This window comes from Hirundo rustica, chromosome W (genome assembly GCF_015227805.2).
Source record: "Hirundo rustica isolate bHirRus1 chromosome W, bHirRus1.pri.v3, whole genome shotgun sequence".
Lineage (NCBI taxonomy): Eukaryota > Metazoa > Chordata > Aves > Passeriformes > Hirundinidae > Hirundo > Hirundo rustica.
Window position 1 is genome coordinate 15575914 of NC_053487.1, and position 14215 is coordinate 15590128.

A 14215-nucleotide genomic window follows, 5' to 3' on the forward strand; every position below is an offset into this window, starting at 1 on the left:
TGCCTTGAAAGGATCATTACACACATTAAGTGGCAGAAATGGAATGACATGACCAGGTAGGCTAAAACAAAACAGAATTTTCCATTTGGGAAAGTGAACTTTTTTCAGCTTTCAGAACTGTCAGCAAGTATTTCTCATATTGATCAGAAATAGCCTTCAGTTTATTACTCCTGACTTGGTTTTGCCTTTTTAATAATAATCTCTCAGCTAAAAATGCTGCCTTACCTTTGTTCATATCAATCAACTGCAGCTTCTTCTTCTGTCTCTCCAGCCTCTCGTGCTCAGCCTTCTCCTTGGCCAGCTTGGCTCTCTTGGTTTTCTCCTCCAATTCTCTTCTTTTGTTGTTTTCTTTTAATGCCTCCTGCATTAGAGGAAATGAGTGTCTGTACACTGAAGAAAACCAAAATAACCTGGTTTGCACAGATCCTGTGTTTACATTAAATGAGAAGAGAAAAAAAACAGGGACTTGACCCAATACTTGGAGCAACCTCAGAAATCTTGGAGGGAACATAATGTACCACATCACGTACATGTGAGAATTATTGATCAGAGCAATGGAAACTGAAATAGCTTTGCATTTATGATGAAGGAAAAAAATAACTTTTTTCAGCAGCAACATGGTTTTGTTCTTCCCTATTAAGATTGCGAGTCTACCTTAAGCCTGCGCCATGCTCTTAGGGGGGATGAGTGGGGAGGAAGCCAAGTTTCCACTATGATGGAAATTCAATTACAAGTGGCTGAAACTCAGGTGCTAGAATTTAAATATGATTCATCAAAAACTTTTGTTGAAACACCCAGTCTGGATGACTAAAATACAGAAAACACAGGAGAAGAAATGGAAAACAGTTGAGTTTTTAGATTATGACTAAAAAGTCTCTGAGCTAACAGGTTATGCAAACTAGCAAATTAAAAATCCAAGACTCTCAAATGCTTCCAAATACAGAATATTCATTCAAGCAAGGGGCAGCATCTTTCAGTGTGCCATTTCAGGATTTTTCTGAGGTCAAACACCACATTTCATCCCTGGTTTGCAGAGACTCTGGATACCAGGTACTCACTTCAAACTGCACCAAGAACTGCACTCACTGCCCCATGACTGAGCCAGCTACACCAGAAACACCTGAAACACCTTTTCTTTCAGAAAAAAGGGAACTAGAGGGCAAACCCAATGTCTTATCCCTTTTGGTTTTGGACAGTTCTGTCGCTGCATGTTCAGAGATTTCATTTTATTGCAGCTTCCCAGGCTGTAATGGAAGGAAATGCCCCCAATCTTAGGAGAGAAAGCAAATATGAAATGTTGTGGTTGCACTGGTAGCTCACTAGCCATTAGTGATTAGATCACAGATTCTTACACATTTTCTACCCAGAAATCTACAACAGACTGAACTAAACAAGTTTCAAAGTTTTTTATCTGGAAATTCTCTTGGAGCCAAACTGTATGAGTTTTATCTGAAGGAAGATTCTGTGGAAATTCAGACTGCACTTCATAAAATAAAATGGATATCAATGGTGATTAAAAAAAACCAAAAAAACCCATTCAAAATAAAGGTTTAAACTTCTTGAAGAACAGCAAGATAACAAAATACTGCTAACTCTGTGTGAGTTTTTATCTATCTACACCCATCCACCACCTAGAATATGCTTGCTTGTTATTACCCTCCATCAGGTAGTTGGACTCTCAACCATTCCATATTTGTTATGCCATTTACTGCTATACATTTAGTCAGAGTTAGATGAAAGCTGGAAATAAATCATTGGCAAGAACATACTCCCACCTGCTATCAAAGTCAGTGCAGAAGGGAAAATAAATCTATATTCATCTATATTTATAAACATACTTTATATTTGAATTAATATTGCTAACAAATTTGATCACAGTTTCTCAAATCTGACTGATGATTAATGTAAATAAAGAGAATTTTGACTCAGGTGTACAGTGGTTTCTACAGCATTTGCTCTGCCTGAATTATATCAACCCTTTTGGTTTCATTTTCTACAGTTCTACTGCACAGGGTTATTTTTCTCTCATGGCATGCTTTTATACTCCCCCAGTCCTTATCTTTTCCAAACATTTGAGTTGCAGTGGATTTCTTCTAATACAGAACAGTGCTATTCCAGATTAACAGGTTTTTTTTCAACTATCAAATGCCAGTAATCCCCTTTCTGCATAGTTTTACAGGCTAAATTATCTCAAAAGGTAAAGATCAGTTTAAAGACTGAAAATAATAGCTCTGTAATTTGCACCGCTTTTAAAAGAGGGAATAAAAATCAGCAGTTTTCTCACTGCAATATAGTTCCACAGTGACAAAGAACTGTTCATAGGGATCTACTACACAACTAAATTTATTCTCCAATTAAAACTAAACTAATCTAACAGTTATAAATCAGACAAAGAGGCAATCCTCTGGTAAGAATAAAAACCTTCTCAACAGCTTTAGAACACATCTTGAAAAGTACTCAACTAGATGCTATCTTCTGAAAACATGTAAGTGCATGCAAAAAGGGAAAAAAAAATTGAGTAAATCTCAGCAAACAGAAATATTTAAATGCATAAAACCCTTTTATTGATGTGCTTTTCATGACCCTCTTATTTTGGTTGGTGCATAAGGGCAAGCAGTTATGCTAATTCAACAGCAAATTGAAAGTTAGAGAAAGTTTGAGTGTGGGTTTGCTTTGTTATAATAAAAACAAAACCAAACTATTGTCTCTCCTAGCAGAGAAATAGATTCAGCAAGGAATATTATCTCTTTTTAAGTGACTTAGTTGAAGAAGCACATAGTTTGTTGTCCCCTCTTGTGTTTATTAGGATTCACTGAAGTGCAGCTCTGGTACTCAGCACTGCCAGTTTACAGCTTGGCTTCCTTAAGAAGCAAATAAAAAAAATAATGCATCTCTTGCATTCTGTACATATCTAAAGTTTTGACAGACAAACACATTCACACATCGACATGGTTGTAAATAGACTCTCAAAGGTAAACTATTAAAAACAAGAAGAAAGAAAAACTAATGCACAAATCTCCCTGGATATTAAAAATGCAGCTGGCTGCAAAGCGGTCATGCACCAATAATGAGGGCTGCCTGTGATCCCTCAGGCCTTCCCCAAATTTGCCTTGCAACTGCAAAATATGTCAGCTGAAGTTCCAGCAAAATAATCTTCAGTCATAAGTTGTTAGGAACGACAAACTCAGATTAATGAAGTTAATCTACAGAAATTCAGAGAGTTAAAACACAGCAGACTGAACAATCAGTTTTCATGTAAAAGGAAGATCTTTCATGGGTGTTCCTTGGAGGATAACACATTTAAATACATTGTTATCCCTGTGAAAATAATGGAAAAGAGATGTAAGGAGCTGGTATTAAACAAGAGCAGACAAATTTAATTTCCTGCTGGGTAGCCGTGGAGCAGTGAACTGAGAGGATGAAGTTTGGGACAGCAGGGCCACTCCAGTGGCACAAATGTCCTGGGCTTGCCAGGACAGATTAAGGGCTTGGCAAATAGAGCTGCTGCTGCCTGGGCAGGGAGGGAGAGGGGTTTGCTGCTGGCATGCAAAAACACTTCAAACTGTCCAGGCAGAAGAGGTTTGCAGTGTTCACTAAACCAAATTTAACACTACCAATGAAAAGCTGCATGGCATCACTTAATTACTCGACTGTGTAAGTTGGAATCATTATTAAATAGCCCTTTAGTGGACAAGTTTGGGACTGCTTTTCCAGCTCCCTTCAATCAATATTTGGATAGCAGAATAAACGCACACACCTCATTCAGGTTATTCCTGATAGAGACACAGAGCTGAAGTACACACACAAAACCAAAGCTGTATTGTAGTCTTTACAAAAAAACCACTCAACTTGAAAACCCCAGGAAAACAAATGTTGTCTGTTTGGATACAATCCTAAAAGAGAAACCAAGGCCCAGGGCAGACCAATTATTGTTTTGTTCCAAAAGCAATCTTTCTGGATCAAGGAAGAGACAAATCAGTGTTTTGGCACATCATCATGTGAGCACAATTCTTTAGACTTTTTAACAAAAATTCATTCTAAGGTAAGTCTGTAAGAACTGTTCATACAAGAGCCTGAATCCAGAAGAAAAATTCAATTACTCTTTTTAGTAGCAGGACCATCAGTGTGATGTACTGAAAGGTTTCAAAGTTTCTGGGTGGAAATTCTCGACAGATTTTAAAAGAGTGAGAATTACACAGTGTAGTATATAAAGACATAATGTAATTAAATAACAAAATAAAAATGCCTGGGTTGGAAAGATTTTGCAGACTTCCTGAAAGACATGGTTGGTGGACTGTGGAAGGAAGCACTGCAGAGGGTGTGTGGCATTACACTGCAAAGAAATAACACATGTGAAAAGACCAACACTTAAGGGACATGCTCACACATCTGCAATTTTTTCCTTGAGGTTTCCTACACCTTCCACTTCATGCTTCACTCTGTGTTCTGACAGGATTATCCAGTGCCATTAGCCTGCTTGGATTTTCCTAAATATGCTAAGCAAGCAAATATGAACTTCAGGAAGTGAATGAGCTGTAATTTGTTCCAACATCAGCACACTAAATGAAGCTGCAATAATGCAGTGATCAATCTGAAATCACAATTAAGACAAATATGGATTCCAATTATCAAATTATCTGAATAGGATATAGGAAAAAACAGAATGATGAGACAGATTATATATGTGAAACAAAATTGTGGAGATTTTAGAGAAGTCAGGTTCAGTCTAATACAAGAGCTTTTCAGAAATATTTAAGTGCAGATGTTGGCATCTGTAGCCTGCACACATCATCTGTGGAAGGGTCTCTTCCGGACTTAGTATCAGGCCGAAGGGACTCACTCAGAGCGGGTAATGAAGTCACTGCTTCACAAGAGCTTTTCAACAGCTTAAGTTCTGCCTCAGCCAAAATCTCAAACTATGGTTTGCTTTCAGAGTGGAATGAGGATTCAAAATCCTCATTTAAATATTACAAACTTCCAAAGATAATGCCTGGAAATAATGACATTTCTCAGTTGGACTCACTGCTACCAGCACTGAATATAAAACAAACAAACAAACAAATCTAACAAAAACTTTTTAATCCTGTTCCTTTCAAGATTAGGAAATTTAACTTCATGGTTTTCTCTGGACCATGTTCTCCCATATAACTTTTGGAAACATTCCTTAATTGGTGGCATCTCTACCCTGAAATATGACATCCAGTGCTTTTACCCCATTCACAAAAGCAACCACCTCAACAGAGAACTTAGGTCAGAACAACATCCAACTCCATCTAGGCAGTTATTTCTACACTTGCCAACACAGTGTTGTTGAGGGTTAAGTCTCCTGTAGAATTTCCCCCCCCCCCCAAGTTGCTAGGAGACTAAATGCTGAGTACTTAACCTGGACAAAAAGAAGCTGATCACTTAGTTTGGGGGAGGGAAAAAAAGCTCCGGGAGAGAGAGCTGAGGGTGGGGGTTGGATGTCTCTGGTCTTCCGGGGAGCAGAGATCAGGGGCTGCTGGCTGCTGGAGTCCACGGTTAACGAAGGAGTCCGGTCCTGGGAATTCTACCATCTGTTGGAGTACCCAGGAATTCGGAGTTTCTTCACTGTCCTGCTGGATTTTGGGTGAGCCTGGGTCCTGCCACTGCGGCTTCTCCGGCACTGCCACCTCTGCCTGCATCACCCTTCCCCAAACCCGCCAAGGCAAGCGCTATGTGCTTACAATAGTAGGAGAGAACCGTGTGTAATTATCACTGTGTGCTGAATGGTACTGCCACTGTATGTAGCTGTATATTGCATATTGTTTTTATATAGATGTATGTGTGTGTAGAGCTGGAATATATATTAGTTTTAGTAAATTGACGATATGGGGATACAAGGGGTGGAATGTCCTAGGGTAACTTTATGATGCCTGTATCCCCAATCGTCTGTTCTGTTTGTGCTGTATATTGAGTCCTGTGCCTTTAAGACTGGTTCTAAGAGCAAGGAGAAGCGCGGAGTTTGTTTTGAGAAAACTGCCCGACTCCTCCACATTCTTCTGCAGACGGGGTGTTCGGCGGAGGCTTGGAGAGACTGCAAGACAGAGATTTTTTTTTTCTTTGCTTTTAGTTAGTTTCAGCTAGCTAGGGCAGAGAATTTCCCTGGACTGTTTTTTTCCTTTTTCTTAGAACTGTTTAAACCTGCTCTGGACTGAAAACCCAGGGGAGCACTGGGGGCTGCACCTGCGGCCCACCGGGGCCTGGACCTCGGCATTTTCCAGCAGCGCCGGAGAGACTGGGACTGAGGAGACGCTGAGAGAGAGAGCCGAGCTACACCCACAGCAAGGACTTTCTCAATTTGCCATCTCACTTCAGAAGGAGAGGTTTTATTGTTTCATACTATTCATTCTTTATACTTGTATGCACTTCATTTGTTTAGTAAAATAGTTTTTTCCACTTTTCTCCAAAAAAGGTTTTGGGTTTTTATTTCTAGACCGGTTGGAGGGAGGGGCCACGTGGGTTTGCTTCCTTAGAGGGATCCTATACAGGGGTTTTCTCCCAAATTTGTCCCAAACCAGGACACGAGGACACCCCCTGCCTGCGGAGGACAGTCCACCGCGCCCGGCTTCCAGCCATCAGCACCGGAGCTTCCACCGTTTGCCCTCGGGGTTCTTGGTTCTGTTCTACTATTGTTATAATTGCTGTTGGTTTTTGTCTGTCCTGTTATATTTACTAGTAAAGGACTGTTATTCCTTTTCCCCATAGCTCTGACTGAAAAGTTTTTTTTTTTTTTTAATCTTCCAAATTATAATAACACAGAGGGAAGGATTCAAATTCCTCATTTCCTAGAGAGGCCTGCCTCTCCATAGCAGACACCTGTCTTTTCAAAACCAAGACAAGTGTACTTGAACTCAGTTTAATTTCTTTTATTATTAGTTGTTTTTACACCTTTTCGGGAGCTTCCAAGAGAAATGCCATTCTTGTGTTTTACATCATGAATAAAGCACTTCTCCAGCAGCACTAACCCCTTGTAAACAAAGCTGAGTTACTGCTCCTCTGTGAATTTTACCACCTGTATCCTTTCCTAGCCTACACCTAATTCCTGATTTGTTCAGGATAATGATTAAAACCTACTCTGCTCAGCACTAGCTGAATGCATACACTCAGATGAGAATTGAGAGAGCTTACAAACGGTTTGTATTTCAGGGAGGAAGGATTTGCTGTATATTGCCTGTTAATAAGGACATTGTTTCACTTTTGGTACCAACTCTTGGGAAATTTTGCCAAAGAAAATACTTCTTGCTCATTATTCTTTATTTTTTCCCAGCTGGAAACTGTTCTCTTTCAGGCTGCATTAAAGAACTGTTACTTTTTAGGCAGAAGGGATGAAGCGTATTCCCAGACAAATAACCAGAGAGAACAATGAATAAATAGAACCTTTCTTTTAAACCACTCCTGAATTACAAACTCAATTTATGAGTTTGAAAGCTGGGGATTTAGCTTGACTATGTACTGTATTTCATAGTAAATCAGATGTTTATTATGTATTAATTTATGTATTGTATATTCATTGAGTTATATTACTGTAGCAAATGACCTGATGCATTCTAGGGACATTTCAAAAAAGCCACCAAAAAACCACACTCCGGAGTCACAGAGCTTGAAACTTACTTTGAAGCAAGTTATAAACAAACAAATATTAGGAAGAAGGAAAGGTCTTACAGGTACATTTCTACTCAGGACACTGAATCCACCATGGTAAAAACTGTTTTTTTATGAAGGCAACATAACGGATGTTCTGTTATAGCAGTGTCTTCTCACGCCTGGCGGGCGTGCAGGTTAGCTCAGTTCCGCACTGCTACTACGAGGATCGGTTGGGGTTACAGGCTGTGGTGGTGTGAGAGTTGTTTTATTAAGTTATTAAGTTATTTTTGTAAAATTTTGAGTTACTTTTGTAATGGTTTAGCTCACTGTATACCCCTGTGTTCTGTATTGGTTTTCCCCTTATGAGTTAGGTTGTTTAACTAGACGTTTTCTGTCAGTCATTCCTTCCCTGCACCTGTCGCTGTCAATCCCCCCCTCTCTCCTCGTGGTCGTCCTGTCTGTCACTCGGGGACCCTTCCCTGGCTTCTGGAAAACTCCAGGAGGGGCGTCGAGTGATAGGCTGGGGCCCTGGAAACCCCCTCCCATCATTTTGTGGTTGGTCCCCAGTTCTATGGTTTACACCCCCAGTTAACCCCCCAATTCCTGTGACTGGCTGACCGGTTGTCGCCACCCCCGTTTCCATCCCCCCTTAAAAACTGCCGCACGCCTGCTCTCGGGGTCTCTCCTGGGCAGCAGGTTGCAGAGTGCAGAGCTCCGCGCTCCCTCTGTCTCAATAAACCTATGTTACATCCTGCTCAGAAGCGTCCGCCTTTCATTCAGCTGCCGCGGTTGCTTGTTTCATCTTCGTGCCCGTCGCTGGTGGTGGGATCCAAGTTCCCACAGGGAGGAGGCGGCTCGCTCTGCCTGCCGCCCCGACCTTACCACGTTGCCGCAGTGAGACACACTGAGCTAGCCTGTGGCTGCGCTGGTCAGCGTGAACTGGACACTGCGACAACAGACAGGGCGAGTAACCTCCTCCCGGTGGGCTCTTGGTTCCCCACACCAGCGAGTGGACCTGATGGAGTTGCGACTGCGGTGACGGAAAAAGAGTAATCTCTCTTTAGGCAGGGTAGAAGGTAGTTTATTAAGGGGAGTCCGGCAAAGAGCTCCGCCTCAGACCACTGCTGCCCAGAGAGAGCAGAGATCAAAGCTTGACAGCCACTTATAAACGGGGGAGGGCTGACAACGGGTCAGCCAATCAGGGAACACAGGGGTGGTAACAGGGGTGTCAACCTTTGAACCATTAAGAAATCACAGGAGGGTAGGAGGGGATTCCCCGGGCACCAGCCTACCACTTGACACCTCTCCTGGATCTTTCCAAAATCCAGGGAAGGGTCTCGAAGTGACAGACAGGGCGACCATGAGGAGAGGGAGGGAACTGACAGGGACAGGTGCAGGGAAGGAATGACTGACAGAAAATGTCTGGTTAAACACCTAACTCATAAGGGGGAAAATTATTACAAAACACAGGGGGGTACAGTGGACTAAACCATTACAAAAATAACTCAAAAATCTTACAAAAATAACTTAATAACTTAATAAAACAACTCTCACACCACTACATTCTGTGTCCTGTCTGGTTCAGGGCATCAATCTTACAAAATCTTGAAGCCCAGAGTAGTGGTCACCAATAAAAAGTGCTCAGTTTCCTGATCATTTTGTGCGTCTCCTCATTTTGGGGAGATTTTCACTTTGTGGATGTTGCACTGCAGGGCACACAGCAGCCATTAATCAATACCACTGTTGATAAAAAAGGACAATTTATTTCACTGGTGTTTTACCAAACCCATCTCTCATTCTGCCACCTGATGAGTTACTCACATCTGCTTAAATACTGCCTGAAACTGGAATACAACCTTTTTTCTCTAAGTACATTTTTAATGTATTTTAAGATTTAATTCCTTATTCAAAGAGCTGCATTAAAATAAATGTGAGGGAAGCAGTCACCACTGATAAAACTGTCTACCAGATAAGAAAATATCATGCCACTGAACAAAACAGCCTCTCTGCATTTCATACAACTACACCCAAAAATCCCTTTTCCTGCTCCAAAAACAACTTGGTTTTTTTAGACTCAAAATTCACCTTTAAGACCATCTGCATGAAAGGGAAGCCCACAGAGCAAACAAAATCTAAAACATTTAAAAACTAGGCAAGAAAAAGGGAACTTTTCCTATCTAGTGCTGAGGTGAATATCTCATACAACTTCCACAGCACAATCAGATTGAAAAGAAGTTGATGTCCATTTACAAATGTAGGCATGACAGATTTGGTGGACATTTTGAAATCCTCTGCCACCAACACAAACAAACATTCAGAAAGTGACAGCCTGAAAACATTACAGGCCATTTGACAGAGAGTGTGAGACAGCAAGTGAAAGAGCACAAATGGAAAAGAACAAACTGGCATCTTGCTCCAGGCAACTTATTAATCATTATTTGATAAGAGCCTGATCCTTTTGGGTTTGATATCGGATCAGGTTGCAGTTGTCCTCAAGGACAATCAAAATTTGTGTTTACTTTCAATGGAATAAAGGACTAAAAATCTAAAAAATGTTTCTTCTTCAGAAGAGTCCTAAATATTAAAGAGATATTATTATCCAGTGGATCTTTAACTGCAAAGAGGAAAAAAGAAAACCCACAACAAACCACCCTTTTTGCTACTTTTTATTAAATTTCTCTGCAGTTGACAGCTCCAAGAGAATACACCTTTTTCTTTATTTCTCCAGGCTTGAATTTGACTCATGTTCCACTGGCAAAGGAAAATCCTGTGGAAACGCTTTACTTTATTCCTGTGATACTCCAGCAACCTGAAGAACTTTTGAACCTCTAGATTAAATTGGTTCATGGCACAAGAAAAGAGCTTTATTCAATAGACAGCCACCAGCAAGAACATAAAAGAATGATGAACAGGAAAAAAAGGAGCACTCAATATTTACAAAATATTTAGAATTATACTTCAGCCAGTCACCAAAATACTAAAAGAAGTTGATGGGACCACTTAGAGAAAGCAGGAAGGTATTACAGCAATGTGAACTGGACAAATTCAACACATGTACATGCTCTAGGGAACGTTTGGAGATGTTCTCTACCCTCAGTCTTATCTGATTGCCCCTGAATTCTTATCAGCACTTATTACTTTTTCAAAGTAAATCCCACAGATTAAAGGAATTTCAGCATATTTTTCCTCTGGGGAAACTTCTTGCAAGCATCAAAATGTTGCAGAAAATCTTAATTCTTTTTTGTAAATTTTTTTTGCCCCTTACAGATTAAAAAAAAGTTTCACTGTGAACTTTTAATGTTTGCCCTGGTCTGTTAAAAGTGATTCATTACATTGCTAAAATATCAAAGTTGAATTAAATTTGGCTCATCCTTATCCACAGTTGAGTTGCCAAGTTACACAGTGGAGGACAATATGTCATGACCAAAATTAAATAATTCTGGAAACATTCACCCAAGTTCCTGCCATGGAACAAAACACAAAATTAAGCACAACAGAAAAAATAGAGAGACTGTCACCCTGGTTTTTCTGAGGTTTTTTTAAAGCCTTCTACTTGTTCATAAGATGGAGTCAGTTTCTTTAGTTTCTGCACAATATTAGGAACAGTGTTTCTCTTTTCTCACACATGGGAACATAAACAAACCTTTTGTTTTTCATTCCCTATCCTTTGTTTACATATTTCTAGCCTGAAAATAATGTTGGTTGACAGTTAGTCTGGCCAGTGGGGTGAAGGGGTAGTAACCCCAGAAGCCAATCCACAACCAGACCCACAAATGTATAAAAACGAAATAAACAGGCTCGCCTCTGCTTGGGGAGCAACTCTGCACTGCAGACCTCTCGTCTCCGTGTTATCGCTTTGCGTGCCGCTACCACAAGAGACAAGGAAAGAATTAAAAGTGGGAGAAAAAAAGATATAAGAAAATAGATAACATTTTGTAGGTATTACTCACCAAAAACAGAGTTCTGAAGTTGCTCAGATCACCAAAGAATTCTTCTATGCTTATTGCTTTGGGATCAAAGGTGAAGTATTCTCCCAGATTTTCATACAATTTTGTCATGTTGATGTGCATATTGGACAGTTTTTCATATTGCTCTCGGGCACTCTCAGCAAAGCTGTGAGATTTTGTTAAGGAAAATTACTCAAATGCAGCACAAATAAAGAAATAAAAATAAAACCACAGTAAATAAAGGAAACAGAGTACACAAGGAAAGAGCTCTCAGTACAAAGGTTACAACTGCAAAATGTACAGGTGCTATTTGGCTTCCAAATAGGACATTTTTGTTAATTAATATTAATAGTAATACTATTGTTACAATTTTATGAATTTATATAATTAATGTCTACAAGTTCATACCAACACATCCATTAAATGATCCCTTTCCAATGGTGAAGATTTGCCATTGACAGAGAATACAACTTGCTCTATAAAATTTTTAAATACTGTGGGCATTTTTATTTGAAGAGCTGAACAATTTTATAAAATGAATTCTATGAAAACACACAGTGAAACTGAGTTTGCTGTGAGAATCTATGATCTCACTGCTCAAATTAAGTCGTGTCCCCCACCTCACACACATACATTTTATAGGAAAAATGTGCATAACTATCAATGACAAAATCATACAGTATGACATCTCATTTTCTTTGCCTTTTATTACAAAATTCTTCTCTGTGGATTCTTTCCTGCCCAGTCACACAGTTCATGCCTCAGGCTGCCTGTGTTAGATTCACTTTTTGGGACACAATCTCAACTCTGTAATTTCACTGAACTTACAAAAATTAAATATCCACAAACTGACTAAAAGCTTTGAGAAATTATTAGTGAGAAAAGCACCATGGAACAACAGAAGTCTTGTTTTTTTTTCCTTAGGAAGTGTGGAAGCCTAGAAAGGAGACTGAGATTGACTTTCATCCCAGCAGCCATCATTAAAAGTTTGACATAATGCTTTAAAATAGAAAAATGTGGTGCTTTCTCCTCCCTACGTGAAAAAAAAAAAAAAAAAAATGGAATAATTAACAATTATTTTTGCAAATAGAGGAAGGGTGCAAGCTACTAAAGGAAATATTGGTTTGCCTCAAAGCAAGAGTGTTTTAGTCTGCTCTTTTCTTCTGTGGGGTTGTTTGGAGCCACAAAGTCACAAATCACTGGGAAAACCACATCTGCTCCAGGATTAAACCAGCTCTGCCGATAGTGAATTGTGGCTGATGAAAGTGTTTGCTGCACATTATCAACCCCCAAGAATAAAAGACTCGAGTGATTCCCTGAGCTACAGAAACCCTGCAGCCTGGCTCCCATGTCTTTCCCTTGTAACAGATCCTTCCATGTGAATTCTGGTTGTTAACAGGGCAGAGCTCTGCTCCAGCCTCTCCCCAGACCTTCCCCTCTCATTTGAGAGCCTGCCTGGTGTCACATTTCTAATTCCACACCACTTCTGAGATCCCAGGCTCTCTGCAAAACATCAACCAGCCTGCAAACTAAATAGGGGACAGAGACATACAGAGAAATCCTAAAAAATCCCCGTTTCTTTTTGAGATTAGACTAAAGCCAAAAGTGATCCTCCAAAAAACAGTCAGCAAACTGCAGAATAAAGCATGGAAATTCATGTGGATGTTCTACTCACAACATTTCTGTAACACTTGGATGCTGCTGAGTACCTGTCACTGCACAAGCTGCAGGCAAACACAACAAAGATGAAAATACCTTCCATTGGAAAGAGGCCAAGTATTCCACCTGGATTTGCCCATTTTAACTAATGGGAGAGTACATATATAGACATTTAAAAATTGGTTCTTAAAAGTATGATTGAAAACTTTATCAATATCAAATTTTCCAAGCAATCCTCTCAACTGAAGCCTCAGTGGCCTAAGAGAAAAGCTGGTAGCTCTTAAAGTTCATTTAGATACAGAAACCAACACAGTGATGGATATTAATTTATAAAATCAAGATTTTGAAACAATATCTGCCTATATAGTGCCACAGCTGTGACAAGACCTAATTCTCAGTTTATTGAAAACAAGTTTAACCTGCTTGGTTAGAATTTCAAGCTTGGACTGTTGAGTCACTCATCTCAAGATAAAGCTGGTACAGTTCAGTCTTCAGTGACATTTAACTGCACAAAAGGAAATGAAAGTTTAATGGCAAGAATACATTAAATAGGTAATAATGGCACATTACTGAATTACTGAGCACAGTCTAAAAATTTTAGAAAAAAACATGAATTGCCTTCGATTCAGCAGATTGCTGTCGTGAGCAACTCACCAAAAGAAAATACGTATAAATGTACAAATTAATTTAGTGGAGGCTTTAAAAACAATCTTACATAATATAATACAAACCCAAAAATTACCGAAAGGTGTTGTAATGCACCCCCCACCCCCAAGTAGGCATTTCTGTATAAGGAAAAGTGTTTCAGTTTACCTTTAGACATTTTAGGAAGTTTAACTAGAAAGCTCTGTGTCTTTCTCTTTGTAATTAGCTCAATGCCAAGAGAAAAGCACCTGCTGGACCTTGTCACTGCTCTTCAAATCCTGTACCTCTCCTTATTGGCAGTTTGCCAGTGGAACCCTCCTCAATCATTAAGTAGATAAGAGCGAAAACAAAAGAGTTCA

General features: G+C 39.7%; 1 protein-coding gene across 5 annotated transcripts in view; it reads right to left on the reverse strand.

The window, feature by feature from the left end:
• The window catches only part of DIAPH2 (diaphanous related formin 2), a 297380-nt gene that overhangs the window by 97210 nt on the left and 185955 nt on the right, over nt 1–14215 (reverse strand). For all 5 annotated transcript variants that reach the window (XM_058423886.1, XM_058423889.1, XM_058423890.1 and 2 more), the window contains 2 exons: nt 11556–11719; nt 226–361 (listed from right to left, as the gene is read on the reverse strand). In XM_058423886.1, coding sequence (XP_058279869.1) covers nt 226–361; nt 11556–11719 — 300 coding nt within the window. The remainder of the gene's footprint in view (nt 1–225; nt 362–11555; nt 11720–14215) is intronic.